The 13,557-nt window shown below is 48.6% G+C and overlaps 2 protein-coding genes across 4 annotated transcripts; one reads left to right on the forward strand and one right to left on the reverse strand.

Annotated features, from left to right (window-relative positions):
* Positions 1-23: 23 nt before the first annotated feature.
* LYSMD1 (LysM domain containing 1) lies at positions 24-9,104 on the forward strand. The gene is made up of 3 exons (XM_036118713.2): positions 24-899; positions 7,092-7,456; positions 7,854-9,104. Exons 1-3 carry the CDS (start codon positions 720-722, stop codon positions 7,990-7,992), a joined length of 684 nt encoding a protein of 227 aa, XP_035974606.1. The 5' UTR covers positions 24-719; the 3' UTR covers positions 7,993-9,104.
* Positions 9,103-12,075, reverse strand: TNFAIP8L2 (TNF alpha induced protein 8 like 2). 3 transcript variants are annotated; one of them, XM_078072456.1, is made up of 3 exons: positions 11,976-12,075; positions 10,827-10,925; positions 9,103-10,165 (listed from the first exon to the last, which is right to left on the reverse strand). In XM_078072456.1, the coding sequence occupies exon 3, from the start codon at positions 10,158-10,160 to the stop codon at positions 9,606-9,608; it is 555 nt and encodes a 184-aa protein (XP_077928582.1). In that variant the 5' UTR covers positions 10,161-10,165; positions 10,827-10,925; positions 11,976-12,075; the 3' UTR covers positions 9,103-9,605. The 3 variants fall into 3 exon arrangements, with proteins under 3 accessions (XP_077928582.1, XP_035974607.1, XP_077928583.1); XM_036118714.2 differs by lacking the exon at positions 10,827-10,925 and having other exon boundaries at positions 11,976-12,070; XM_078072457.1 differs by lacking the exons at positions 10,827-10,925; positions 11,976-12,075 and adding an exon at positions 10,703-10,820.
* Between the last annotated feature and the right edge of the window lie 1,482 nt (positions 12,076-13,557).

Below are 13,557 nucleotides of genomic sequence, written 5' to 3' on the forward strand. Positions count from 1 at the left end.
CCGCACTTCCGGCGCGACCCGGCGACCCCGCACACGCGGGGCCTTTTGGGAAATGAAGTCTTTTTTTCAAGGAGCTTGCCGCCCAGCTGGCTCCCGGTCCTTGCATCTTGGCTGATTCGAGGCGTATGGGGAGACAAGAACCTAAACGTGGAGACCGATTTTGATGCTGTGACAGATTTGATGGGGAGCGGGCCTTGGAGGATCGCTGAGTGGAAAGTGAACTACAAACTCTCGCGGTCATCACGCACCTCCTCTGCCGCCGACAGCCCACCAGGGGTGGGCCGGATTTATTCCCGACACTAGCGGACCAACCCCGGGACGGGGCGGAGCCAGGGAGTTGGGGGAACCCAGGAGGCGGGGGCTGCCCGACCTGGGGGCGGGGGTGGCAAACTGAACGGAGTGTGGAGGAGGGTAGCTACAGTTCAAAGGTCAGAGGTCAACATAGCGAATTGTGAGAGGGCCGAAAGTCAGCAGGGTGCTAAGGATAGACTCAGGTAGGGACTGAATACTCGGCACAGATTTGTGGGAAGGGGGCTTGGAAGAAGGACAAACGACAGCTGAGGGGGCGCGAAGTGCCGGGGGAGGCGGAGAGTTAGGAGAGGAGACAGAAGGGGAAAGGAATCCCCTGGATATCCATTCCTAGACCCCAGTCCCATCACTGTCGGGCACTTAGCCAGGCCTCCCTTAGTTGCAACCCCGGCTGTCAACAGGGTGAGGACATGGCTTCTCCCTCTAGACAGGCCCCCCTCGGGGGGTCAGGACTGCTTCAAGGGAGCCGGGCTCGTTCTTACGGAAGCCTGGTGCAGTCTGCCTGCTCCCCGGTGAGGGAAAGACGCCTGGAGCATCAGTTGGCCCCCGGAGACACCCTGGCTGGACTAGCACTCAAATACGGGGTGACGGTGAGTTTTCCACGATCGGGATGCAGACTACCATTTAGAAGAAATTTATTCCTCATTAGAATGTAATGACTCTTCTAAGCAACTTCCCCTGAAATTTTCCTGATTGTGGTCTGATCCACCTTTATCTTTTTGTTTTCCCATCTCAGTGTTGCCCTGTCTGGTTGGGACAAATCCTGTGCCACTATCCCAGTGGAGAGGAGCTGCTTCTATTTATTATGTCAGTCTCTATCCTAGAGGCTTTACATACATTGGCCCATTTGATTCTCACATCCCTATCAAACATACAATTATTGTCCCCTGTTTACAGAAGAAGAAACTGAGACTTAGATTGGCTAACCAATTTGACCAAGATCAACTAACTAATGAGTATTAGAGTGGGAATTCAAACAGGTCTAACTCCAAAGCTCGTACTGTTAACCACATAGAAACTTTTTAATTGCAAGTGATTAAGCATTACAGCAAACAATGGAGAGCTGATTTCTAATTCTAAGTTTTTATGAAACCAGTATTCTAACCACTCTAGTTCTAAGTTTTGTTTTTTGTTTTTTGTTTTTTTTCTTTAAGATTCATGTATTTATTTGTGGAGGGTGGGGGTCTGAGGGGCAGAGGGAAAGGGAGAAAGAATCCCAAGCAGACTCACAGGCAGGCATGGAGCCCCACTCGTGGCTCCACGCCAGGACCCTGAGACCAGGACCTGAACAGAAATCAAGAGTCCATTGCTTAACTGACTGAGCCACCCAGGCACCCCGGTTCTAAGTTTTTAAACTCTATCTCTTCTGGTTCTTTTTTTACTCCTCAGCACTCTGCATTCTTTCCAGTAGGGTGGCCTCCTTGGTGCAAAACAGGTACTCTCTATGCCAGGCATTTCAGGCTATGCGTGTGGTATATTTAATAGGTGTAAAAATACATTGCATTGAACTTGATGAGTTTTTTTCCATATCCTGTCAAATTTAGCCAACATTTATTTTTATTTTATTTTTTTTTAAGATTTTAATTATTTAATTGACACAGAGAGAGAGAGACAGCAGGGGGGAGTGGGAGAGGGAGAAGCAGGCTTCCCCCTGAGCAGGGATCCCAATGCAGGGCTTGATCCCAGGACCCTGGAATCATGACCTGAGCCGAAGGCAGTCACTTAACCAACTGAGCCACCCAGGCGCCCCCTTTTTATTTTTTTATTAAAATTTTTTAGCCAACATTTTTTTAAGATTTATTTATTTATTATTTTAGAGAGAGAAAGCATGGGGTGGGGAGGGGCAGAGGGAGAGGGAAAGAACGTCAAGCAGACTCCCTGCTAAGCATGGAGCCAGATGCCAGGCTCGATCTCACGACCCTGAGATCATGACCTGGGCAGAGATCAAGAGAGACACTCAACCGCAGCTGAGCCACCCAGGCACCCCTAGCCAACATTTCTATGCTTGGTATGTTTAAGCACTGTTCTAACCATCCCGAGAGATAGGAACATAAATAAAATGTGTAGATATTGCCCTCATGTAATTTGCAGTCTAGTGAGAAATGAATGGGGACACAGATAATGATTGCAGGTGATTGAATGTGGTGAGTTTGTAGAGGTATTAACAAAAGGTTAGAGGGGCGCCTGGGTGGCTCATTCGGTTAAGCGTCTGCTTTCAGCTTGGGTCATGATCCCAGGGTCCTGGGATGGAGCCCGGCATTGGGCTCCCTGCTCGGTGGGGAGCCTGCTTCTCCCTCTCCCTCTGCCTGCTGCTGCCCCTGCTTGTGCTCTCTCTCTCAAATAAATAAATAGAATCTTAAAAACAAACAAACAAAAAAGGGTTGGAAATCAGAAAAGAAGATTAATTTTTAGCTGGAAAGGGACAAGGAAGGACACAAGTGTAGATTTTAAGGGAATTTTAAGGAGCCTTGAAAGATTTAGAAGTTCCTTCCCGTAGCTCCTCTACAAACCTATAATCCTTTATACCTTTTTTTTTTTTTAAGATTTTATTTAGGGGCGCCTGGGTGGCTCAGTCGTTAAGCGTCTGCCTTCTGCTCAGGTCATGGTCCCAGGGTCCTGGGATCAAGCCCCGCATCGGGCTCCCTACTCCGCGGGAGGCCTGCTTCTCCCTCTCCCGCTCCCACTGCTTGTGTTCCCTCTCTTGCTGTGTCTCTCTCTGTCAAATAAATAAAAAATCTTTAAAAAAAAGAAAAGATTTTATTTATTTTTTTGACAGAGAGAGACACAGCGAGAGAGGGAACACAAACAGGGGGAGCAGGAGAGGGAGAAGCAGGCTTCGCACTGAGCAGGGAGCCTGATGCGGGGCTTGATCCCAGGATCCCGGGATCATGACCTGAGCCAAAGGCAGACGCTTAACGACTGAGCCACCCAGGCGCCCCCAGTTGTTTGTATCTTTTACATGTTTGTCTTTCCAATAACCTGTACTTTCCTTAAGGGACAGAACTGTTTTCTTTCAATTTCATATCTTTGGAGTCTGGCATAGTCCCCAGCACATAGAAGCTAATAGATGTTTTTTTGAACGAATGAAAATATGGCTAAGATTTCCACAGGTGGAGACTGGGAGGATAGGAAAGTGAACATTTCAAGTAGAGGCCATGGCCTAAACAAAGGAAGTGGATATGAAAGTACTGAGTGGCCCCTTCATCCCAGCAGAGGCTCAGAAGCTGTGCAAAGAAGGGAACCGTGCCACTGGTAAATCAGCTATTATTTATGGAGGTTTTCTTACAGCCCTGTACCCTTCTGAGTACAAAAAAGATCTGTAGTCTAGTGAAGGGTTCCAGGTTCTGGCCTCATTCTGCTGCTTACCAGCTGAGTGGCTGCATAAGTCACTTCACCTGTCTGGGACCTGTTTCCTTACCATTTGTAAAATGAGGAAGAGGTATTAAATAATGATAATTACCTGAGTTGTCATCACCTATCATTAAAGGATACTTAGTATGTGCCAAGGTCTATATATTATCTCATATTATCTCCATAAGATTTTATGAAGTGGATGTAACTAGTCCCCAAATATTTAAAGATAAGGAAAGCGAGGCTTAGGGTCATAACTTGCTACAGACTACAAGTCTGCTTAGTAGAGCTAGGATTCAGACCAGGTTGTCTCATTCTAAAATCCTCACTTTGAACTGCTCTGTTAAACTAACTAGATTCTAATGGCCTTTCTAGCTCAGCAGACCGGCTCAGCAGCCTAGGACTCCTCTGGGGTTTGGCTTTGGTTGCATCCTTTTTAAAGGGGGAATGATGTTGCCTTATATGGTACTTCTAGGAAATAATAAAAGCACCAGAAAATTCACAGAAGGGGCGCCTGGGTGGCTCAGTCAGTTAAGTGGCTGCCTTCGGCTCAGGTCGTGATCCCAGGGTCCTGGGATCGAGCCCAACGTCGGGCTCCCTGCTCGGCGGGGAGCCTGCTTCTCCTTCTCCCTCTGTCTGCCTCTCTGCCTACTTGTGCTCTCTATCTCTCTGTCAAATAAATAAATAAAATCTTTAAAAAAAAAAAGAAAGAAAATTCACAGAATTCATAACATCTTCGAGCTAGGGACTTAGGATATTATCTAGGCAAAATAAAATTTATAGCATCAAAGCGCTTTGCAAAATAAGGGTACAAAACTGCAAGCCAATTTTAACTTTTTTTATAGTTCAAATTAATCCAGTTTTATTTTGGACACATTATAGCATAAGATTTTTACTAACATACTACATTTGCGGTTTCTATATTTTGTTATCTAGTTTATTTACTCATAAAGCATTAATGAACCTCTACTGTGTGCCAAGTTTGTGTGATGGTGAGGAGTGCCTTAGGATACAGAAACAGCATCCCTGCCCTCAAAGGACTCACAGAGTTTGGGCAAGACAAATATGCAAAGAGGTGAATAACAATATAATAGGCTAGGTATTATGCGGCAATATTTACAGCATACCTTGGGAGCCCTGGAGAAGGTAACACAAAGGGAGTGATAGTTGATGAGAAGTTTTCCCAGCAGAGAAGGGGACAGTGGAGAAGTATTTTAGGTAGATAAAGACACAAAGGTGTGAAAGATCATAAAATGTTCAGAAAAAAAATGAAAAGTTCAGGATGGCAAAATGTATAGGTGGCAGAAGAAGAGAGATGAAGCTAGACATCTTACGGGGGTGGATTGAGAACCCTTGAATGCTAATTTGAATTTTATCTCTGAGCCAATGGGGAGCCATAGGAGGTTGATAAAGCAGGGTAGTAGGTTGATCAGATTAATTTTTTTTTTAGAAAGATAGATGTTAGCAGGGTGGAGATACATAGAAGTGGAGAGAGGAAGACCAGTTAAAAAAAACCGTTGTAATGCCCGGATGAGAAATTTTTTTTTTCTTTTTTTTTTTTTTTAAAGATTTTATTTATTTATTTGAGAGAGAGGATGAGAGGAGAGAGAGAGCACATGAGAGGGGGTAGGGTCAGAGGGAGAAGCAGACTCCCTGCAGAGCAGGGAGCCCGATGCAAGACTTGATCCAGGGACTCCAGGATCATGACCTGAGCCGAAGGCAGTCGCTTAACCAACTGAGCCACCCAGGCGCCCCCGGATGAGAAATATTAAGAGTCTGTTCTAAGGTAATGGTGGTCAACATAAAGGTCAGACTAGACAGGAGAGAGATTTTCGCAGCACTTTTGTTGACCAGTTCGGTATGGGTGGTGAAAGAAAAGAGTGATTATGGATGGCATTGATATTTCTACCTTGGGTGGCAAGTGGAAGGTAATGCCAATCACTATGTTCGGTGATGAATAAATAGGTACTAAATAAATATTTGGTCAGTGAAATTATTAATATTAGTGTGAAGAGCATCCCCAGAAGGAGTAAAAAGGCCCAGCTTTGTCATTAACTTGCTGGATAGTATTAGGCAAGTAACTTAACCTCTCTGAGCCTCAGTTCCTTCATCTTTAACAGAAGTTCTTTCCTTTTTTTTTTTTTGATTTTATTTATTTGACAGAGAGAGACACAGCGAGAGAGGGGACACAAGCAGGGGGAGTGGGAGAGGGAGAAGCAGGCTCCCTGCCAAGCAGGGAGCCTGATGCGGGACTCGATCCCAGAACCCTGGGATCATGACCTGAGCTGAAGGCAGACGCTTAATGACTGAGCCACCCAGGCGCCCTTTAACAGAAGTTCTTAAAGTGAGGTCTGGGGATCCCTTGGAGTCTCAGGGACTCAGGATCTCAGGATCACAAGGTCAAAACTATTTTCATAGTGATGATAATAAGGCTCTTTTTCATTCTCATTCTCATGAGTGTACTCTATTTTCCAGAAGCTATAAGACATTTAATATGACAGCCCATTGAATGTAGAGGCAGATAGGAGAATCTTCTGTGGTCTTTTGTTAACTCAGACATTAAAGTGACTTGCAAAAATGTAAAACAGTGCCTCTCTTTTTGCTCCATTTGTTGTTGTTTTGGAAAATAGTTATTTTCCATTAAAATATTTATGTTAACATGTAATGGTTATTTTGTTTTAAACATTTATTTATTTTACAGAGAGCAGGAGCGAGTATGGGGGGCGCCAAGGGAGAGGGAGAGAGAGAATCTCCAGCAGACCCCCTGCTGAGCCAGGAGCCTGATCCGGGGCTCAATGCCACGACCCTGAGATCATGACCTGAGCCGAAATCAAGAGTCAGATGCTTAACCGACTGAGCCACCCAGATGCCCCTATAATGGGTTATTTTAAAAGAAATACACGTTTTTCAGTTTGTTCAGTTTTAATTTATAATACCTTAAATGTTAATAGCTATAATCTACATAAATGAAAGGTTTTTTTCCTCAATAGTTTTTAATAATGTCAGGGGACCCTAACACCGAAAAGTATGGAAACCGCTGATCAATAAAATAGGAATGATATTAATATCAGCCCTTTGTATTTTAGCTTGGTTGTTATAGGGTCAGATAAGACTCTGTACAATCACTTTATTTATTTATTTTTTTTTTTTTTTAAAGATTTTATTCATTTATTTGACAGAGAGAGACACAGTGAGAGAGGGAATGTAAGCAGGGGGAGTGGGAGAGGGAGAAGCAGGCTTCCCGCCGAGCAGGGAGCCCGATGTGGGACTCGATCCCAGGACCCCGGGATCATGACCTGAGCCGAAGGCAGACGCTTAACGACTGAGCCACCCAGGCGCCCCTGTACAATCACTTTAAAAGGCATGAGATGCTGAACAGATAGAAGATTGATATTATTACTGTCATTAATTGCGGTGACTTTTTTTTAAAGATGGAACAGATTAAGCGTGCAAACCGCCTTTATACTAATGACTCCATCTTCCTGAAGAAAACCCTCTACATCCCCATCCTGACAGAGCCCAGAGACCTGTTCAATGGTTTGGATTCTGAGGAAGAGAAGGATGGAGAGGAAGAGGTGCAGTCAAGTAAGGATGAAGCTCGGCCACCCTCAGCTGACAGGAAGAAAGAAGAAACAGGTTCAGGCCGTGCTAACGGGGAGGTCCTTCCCACACCTGGCCGGGAACCCCCAACTCCCATCCATGACCTCTCTGCCTCTGATTTCCTTAAGAAGCTTGATTCACAGATCAGCCTGTCAAAGAAGGCTGCTGCCCAGAAGCTGAAAAAGGGGGAAAGTGGGTGAGTCTTGAACGGTTCCTTTTAAGCCCCTCCATAGACTTCTGCCTCCTTGCAACCTTACCTGACCAGACCCACAAGTAGTCAGCAGAAGCAGGGGAAAGCCTTTCGCCCAGGTGGCCCTGAAACAACAGAGCCAGTGGCTGCTGGGATGGATAGAGCAGCAGGAAATTGTTCTCTGTTCTCACTGGGGTGAAGTAGATGAGTGGTGTTGTAGCTCTCACGATCCATGAAGGAGCATTAGGGTTAGAATTTATCGAGAGGGTAATGAGACTCCATCTCAGAGCAAGCAGCTCATGTATATTAGGAGGGGAGGACAGCTTCCCATGTACCTCTTCACTGGGCCCTTTCTCAGGTTCTTCCCCTGACCTGTCACTTTGCCCCCTTTCCTCACCTGCAGGGTACCCGGGGAGGATTCAGGCCTTCACCTGAGCTCCCCACGGATGCAGCAGCGAGCAGTCCTAGGTCCAGTGCCGCTGACCCAGACCGCTCGGACCCGGACGCTTCGGGACCAGGAGGATGAAATCTTCAAACTCTGATGTCCCCAGAACTGATTGAGAGAAGATGTTGAAGGAGCAACTTGAGGGGGAGAGGAGCCTGAGGTGAGGCTCAAGAACATGGCTTCCCAGCCCACCTCCCTCCCTCCTGCCATCTTCCCAGCCTCCTGTCGATCTAGAGTTCCTTGACCTGGGGCAGCTTTATTGGGGATGGGGAATAGAACCCTCCTCAGTTCTTGGGCTGAATCTAGAGCTGTCTTTTAGATTCAAAAGGCTCTTTTTACATCCTGGCTGCCTTTCCCATCCCTTTTACCATTCCTTGGCCTTAGAGCAGGGAGACAAGGACTCCCCCAGCCCCCAACCTCCTCCCCATTTCCGACTATATTACCTAATTTATTTGGTGCTATATTGAAGTAATATTTGTTTGCTGTATCTTATTGTTTCCCTCTTGTAACTGAAAAATGGGATTTCTATAGTTCTGGGGCGAGGGGAATCCAGGACGAGAGAGCCAGTGACTGCCGGTTCCCCACCTTCGCCACCTTCTTAGGCAAGCATGTTACTGAGGATGGGGCAATCTGTGACCTAGCCCTTCTGCAGAGAATGGCAGACAGTGCTGGGCCTTTCCCCCAATCTCAAAGTAAAGCGTTTGGGCTCAGTTCTGACTAACCAGTTCATAACTTTTTCATAACTCTCGCTCTGAGAAAAAACAGCGAAGTAGGGACCGGAACTCTCCATGCCACCAGTTCACCCTTCTAACCTGCTCCTCTGTTCAGCCTGTGTGAGGCTAAGGGATGAAAGAAGAATTACCTTGGAGTTTGAAGAGGAGGACAGTTGGGGGAGACTTTTTGTTGTGGGAGTTTCTGTGTTACACTCCCTCCCCACCAGAGCCTGTTGATCTATGCCTTGCTCCTCACTGCATATTTATTTGCAATTTGTAGCACTGATCTGCGGTACAGTTGGTTTTTGTTTTGTTTTGTTTTGTTTTAGTTTCTTAAGCAGAAGTAGGCAAGGGAACCCCAGTGATACTTGAAACTATGCCTCAGTCTCCCGTATGGAAATGGTGAGAGGTGAGATAAGTGGTGTTTCTGTATCTCTTGCCTCTGTGACGGTCATAAGATGTGAGAAGCTGGAGAGATTAAACATTGAGCCCTGTGCATGTTAAGTAGTTTTATTTCCCCTGTGAGAATCTCCCCTGCCCTAGCCCCTTCTTTCTGCGCTCTGGAACAGAGCCTCTGGTATCTGTCCATGCTCTGCTTGGAGCTGGAGGTCTAGGAGGGCCCTCCTGTCTTTAGTGTCCCCTGAAGGGTTAGTTGGGCTATGCCCTCTTCCCCTGGTTCACAACGGAGGGGGCTTCCCTGTTTCAAATGTCCCTTATGGGGGAAATAGAGATCCAAGTTTCACTTCGTCTTTTTCAGGCAGCTTTGTTTCCTGTGCTGGGGCTGGAGTGGGAGAGAGGCCTCAACCCTCAGCTTTGCTTCTTCTCCACCAGCAGTTGGGGGGGTGGGGTGGTCTCAGAGGCAAAAGCACTCTGGGGAAAGACTGAAGCCTGAAGACTGAAGAGCATTAGTGCAGATGAGCAGGGTTAGAGAGCCCATTCGGTGTGGTTTTCTCAGTCCGCCGTGCGGCTAAGGTAGGACGTGCTGGGTCCCGGGCCGTCAGAGCTTGCCCTCGTCCAGCAGCTTCCGGAGCCCATCACAGATCTTGCCCCGGTGCTGAGTGAAGTCGGGCCCGTAGAGGGCCGTGAGCAGGCCGGCATCGGAGAAGTGATCGAACACGTGGCGGATGCGGCCGTGTGACTTGGGCGTGAGGTGGCGCGCCACCAGCTCCAGCAGCGTGTCCCGGCACTCGGTCAGCAGGCCGGTCAGCACGGCCGCCTCGAAGGTGAAGTCCACCTCGCCGAAGCTGAGCGCGGTCATGGCGCCCTGCCGCAGCTTTTGGCGGAAGCGGTCAGCCAGGGCCAGCTCGCCGGGGCCGAAGCAGCCGCTGCGGTGCAGCACGGCCACCTTGACGGCCACCTTGATGAGGTCCTTGAGAACGCGCTGCGCCTGCGGCCGGCTGTGCGTGTACTCCTTGGAAACGCGGTAGAGCTCGTCGAGCACCTCGCTGCTCGTCTCGTCCATGAACAGATGCGCCACCGAGCGACCTGCCATCTTACTCAGCAGCTTCTTCTCTGCTTGCAGTGCCAGACTCTTTGAGCTGAAGGACTCCATAGTTCCTGGGGAAGGGGGAGGGGGGGTCTGCGGTCAGACACTGGAAGAAACGCCACAGGCTTCCGTAGAAAGAGAGAAATGGCTTTTCCCCCTTTCTCTGCTATCTCATTGTCATCTTTTTTTTTTTTTTAAGATTTTATTTATTTTAATTAGAGAGAGAGAGCACAAGTAGGCAGAGCGGCAAGCAGAGGGAGAGGGAGAAGCAGGCTCCCCGCAGAGCAGGGAGTCCGATGTGGGGCTTGATCCCAGGACCCTGGGATCATGACCTGAGCCGAAGGCAGACGCTTAACGACTGAGCCACCCAGGCGCCACTCATTGTCATCTTTCTTTGTCATCTTTTCTCCCTGGGCCCCTCAGTCTTCTCTGCCTTGTTCCCATTTCTTTTCCTGTGGAACTGTAGGAAATCTCGACCTCTACACTTCCCAGAGGGGCATGCTAGCTTTGGTGGGGGCGTGAGGGCACACAGGCCGCTAGCCCCCACAAGTGAAGCCTTAAGGGGAAGTCGGCTGTTGCTGGGCTACAGGGGAAAAGATAAGGCTCACCTGGCGGCTAGTTGTCACAGCGACCACTGGGGACACTGACTATGCACCATACATCTATGAGGTGTGGCTGTTACTCTCCTTGCTTTACAGCCGAGCAAACTGAGGCTTGCTTTAAATAATTTACCCGAGGTCAAACGCAACCATCTTCCTGACTCCAAAAGTCCGTGGCAGCTCGTGTGCTATACTGCCTTGGGAAGTGGGTGAGGTAGGGGTCCCAGGAGTCCTGGTAAAAATAATAACTCACGTTTATTGAGAACATATGTGCCAAGTGCTTTATGGGAATTGTCCCAGTCTTCCCAACCCTTTGTAAGGTAGGTGTCCCCATCTTGCCATGAGAACACTGAAGCTAAGAGAAATCAAGCAACTTGGCCAAAGTCACTAGCAAATGATTAAAATGGGCCTCGAACTACAGAACCCAAAGAAACCTCCTTCCCTGGAACGCTTTCAATGAGGTTGATACGGACTACGGAAGCATGAGAAACAAACACCTCCAGGGGGGGCAGGTAGTAGTAGAGGCCCGTGGTCTTCTGCTGGGACTGAACCGAGGACCCTCCTGGTGGCACATCACCGCCACATATCCAGGGTTCTCTCCCCGTGGTCTTTGCCCGTGGTTCTGGTTGTTTTGCTTCTTACTTCCCCCCTCCCCTGCTCTGCAGGATGTGGCTGTTACCGCAGTGAGGAGCAGCCTCGCCCTCTCCCCTGAAGGCACAGGGGAGATGGGTACCGTTGCGGGGAGGGTCCTGCCCCGCTGTATCAGTCCAGTGGGAACCTGAAACCTCGCTTTTTGCTCCTGGCCTTGCCCGGGGTTTTCTGGACCGGGCTCCACAGCCGGAAGAGGAGATTGCTCCATGCGAGCCTTCCTTCCTCCTTGGCCTTCCTGTTACCCAGCTCTTCATTGCACCCGTGGTTATCTCACATCTGGTCCACTGTCCTCTCCCTCCCGTTTCAGCCTCCCTTTTTCTCTTGTCTGGGTCCTGCCCTGCGATCCTCTGGCCAAGCTCTCCCTCTGGCCATTATGTCTACCTCCATGTCTCCTACGATGTCCTCACATCTCTCAGTACTCTGTCACACACCCATATCACCCCCATGCCTCCACCCTGCCTCTATACTGTCCCAAACCATGTCTTTCTGAGGCTGCCTTGCCCCAGGGAAGACTGAGCTGGGCCTCTGCTGAGAGTCTCACAACATGGAAGGCTCAGGCTGACAGAGCTGGGACTCTTCTGCCACCATCACCCCTAAAGCCTCTACCCTTCTGTCGTTGACGGCCCCTCACCTGCCGCGTGCGCTGGGTGCCAGTCTCGCCTTGGACGTTCCGGGAGAGCTGACAGAATGGAGAAGCTCCTAAGTGAGAGGCCCTTTGGCTTGGCCCCACCCCTCAAGCCCCGCCTACCTACTCTGTGCTCAACCTCCCGTTCATCACACTGTCCTTGAGACAGTCTGTGGCCCAAGAGTCTCTTAGAAATGCAACAAAGGTTAAAAGGAATAGCACTCTGTAGGAAATAGCCCTGGTTTTGTGAGGTTAGGGGGACAGATTGCGCATCCTCTGCTCTCAAATTGTTTGTCTGCCTCTTTATTTCCTTGATGCCCAGTTCTTGAGATCTTCTTCTTATATTTCTGTGGTACTGGGAAGGATGTGAAGTACAAATTGCTAGGGTGGGGGTCAGTGGGGAAAGTTCTGAAGATTAGGCTGGAGATGCAGAGCTGGGCCAGAGACCAGCAGATGTGAGTGTGTTCCTGGAGTCTCCAGGGAAGGGTGGTGCTCAGGGCAGCGGTACCATGAACATAGGCTTCCCGTAGTTGGCTGGGTAAGGGGTGGCATGGACTGTCCCCACCCTTAATCCTAGAGAGGAAGGTGCTGGGGACAGGGCGGCCAAACCAGATGTGGCCAGCAGGTGTCAGCACAGCATTGAACCACTAGAGGAAACAAGCCCGCTTGCTGTGCTTTGTCGCTGCTACAGGGATGCAGAAATCAAGATAAGTCACAGTTTCTGAAGGAGGCCAAAGTATTTACCATCAAGAATCATCCTTGGGGTGCCTGGGTGGCTCAGTCAGTTAAGAGTCTGCCTTCGGCTCAGGTCATGATCCCAGGGTCCTGGGATCGAGCCCCGCATCAGGCCCCCTGCTCGGCGGGAAGCCTGCTTCTCCGGCTCCCTCTGCCCCTCCCCTGCTTGTGCTCGATTTCTCTCTCTCTCAGATAAATAGATAAAATCTTTTTTTTTTTTTTAATTTTTTTTTTTTTTATTTATTTGCGAGAGAGAGAATGAGAGACAGAGAGCATGAGAGGGAGGAGGGTCAGAGGGAGAAGCAGACTCCCTGCAGAGCAGGGAGCCCGATGTGGGACTCGATTCCGGGACTCCAGGATCATGACCTGAGCCGAAGGCAGTCGCTTAACCAACTGAGCCACCCAGGCGCCCAATAGATAAAATCTTAAAAAAAAAAAAAAAAAAAGAATCAGACAGCCTTGTCAGGGAGATAAACTTAAGCATATGTAACTACAATGCAAGTCAAATGACATCATTAACTTAATAGAAATTGGAAGAATAATGAGAGTAAAAAGAAGTTTAGATTATTTCTTTTTTTTTTTTTAAGATTTATTTATTTATTTGAGAGAGAGAGAATGAGAGAGAGCACATGAGAGGGGGGAGGGTCAGAGGGAGAAGCAGACTCCCTGCCGAGCAGGGAGCCCTATGCGGGACTCGATCCAGGGACTCCAGGATCATGACCTGAGCCGAAGGCAGTTGCTTAACCAACTGAGCCACCCACGCGCCCAAGAAGTTTGGATTATTTCTGATAGGAGAGCCGAAGAGGCAGAATGAGAAGGATGGATTCAACTATTTACTAGGCAGAAATGGGGG

This window comes from Halichoerus grypus, chromosome 5 (genome assembly GCF_964656455.1).
Source record: "Halichoerus grypus chromosome 5, mHalGry1.hap1.1, whole genome shotgun sequence".
Lineage (NCBI taxonomy): Eukaryota > Metazoa > Chordata > Mammalia > Carnivora > Phocidae > Halichoerus > Halichoerus grypus.

Coding starts and splice junctions, on each gene's coding strand:
- LYSMD1 (XM_036118713.2), top strand. CDS start 720: ATGGCTTCTCCCTCTAGACAGGCCCCCCTCGGGGGGTCAGGACTGCTT. Junction 900..7,091: donor CACTCAAATACGGGGTGACG/GTGAGTTTTCCA, acceptor TTTTTTTTAAAG/ATGGAACAGATTAAGCGTGC. Junction 7,457..7,853: donor CTGAAAAAGGGGGAAAGTGG/GTGAGTCTTGAA, acceptor CCTCACCTGCAG/GGTACCCGGGGAGGATTCAG.
- TNFAIP8L2 (XM_078072456.1), bottom strand. CDS start 10,160: ATGGAGTCCTTCAGCTCAAAGAGTCTGGCACTGCAAGCAGAGAAGAAG.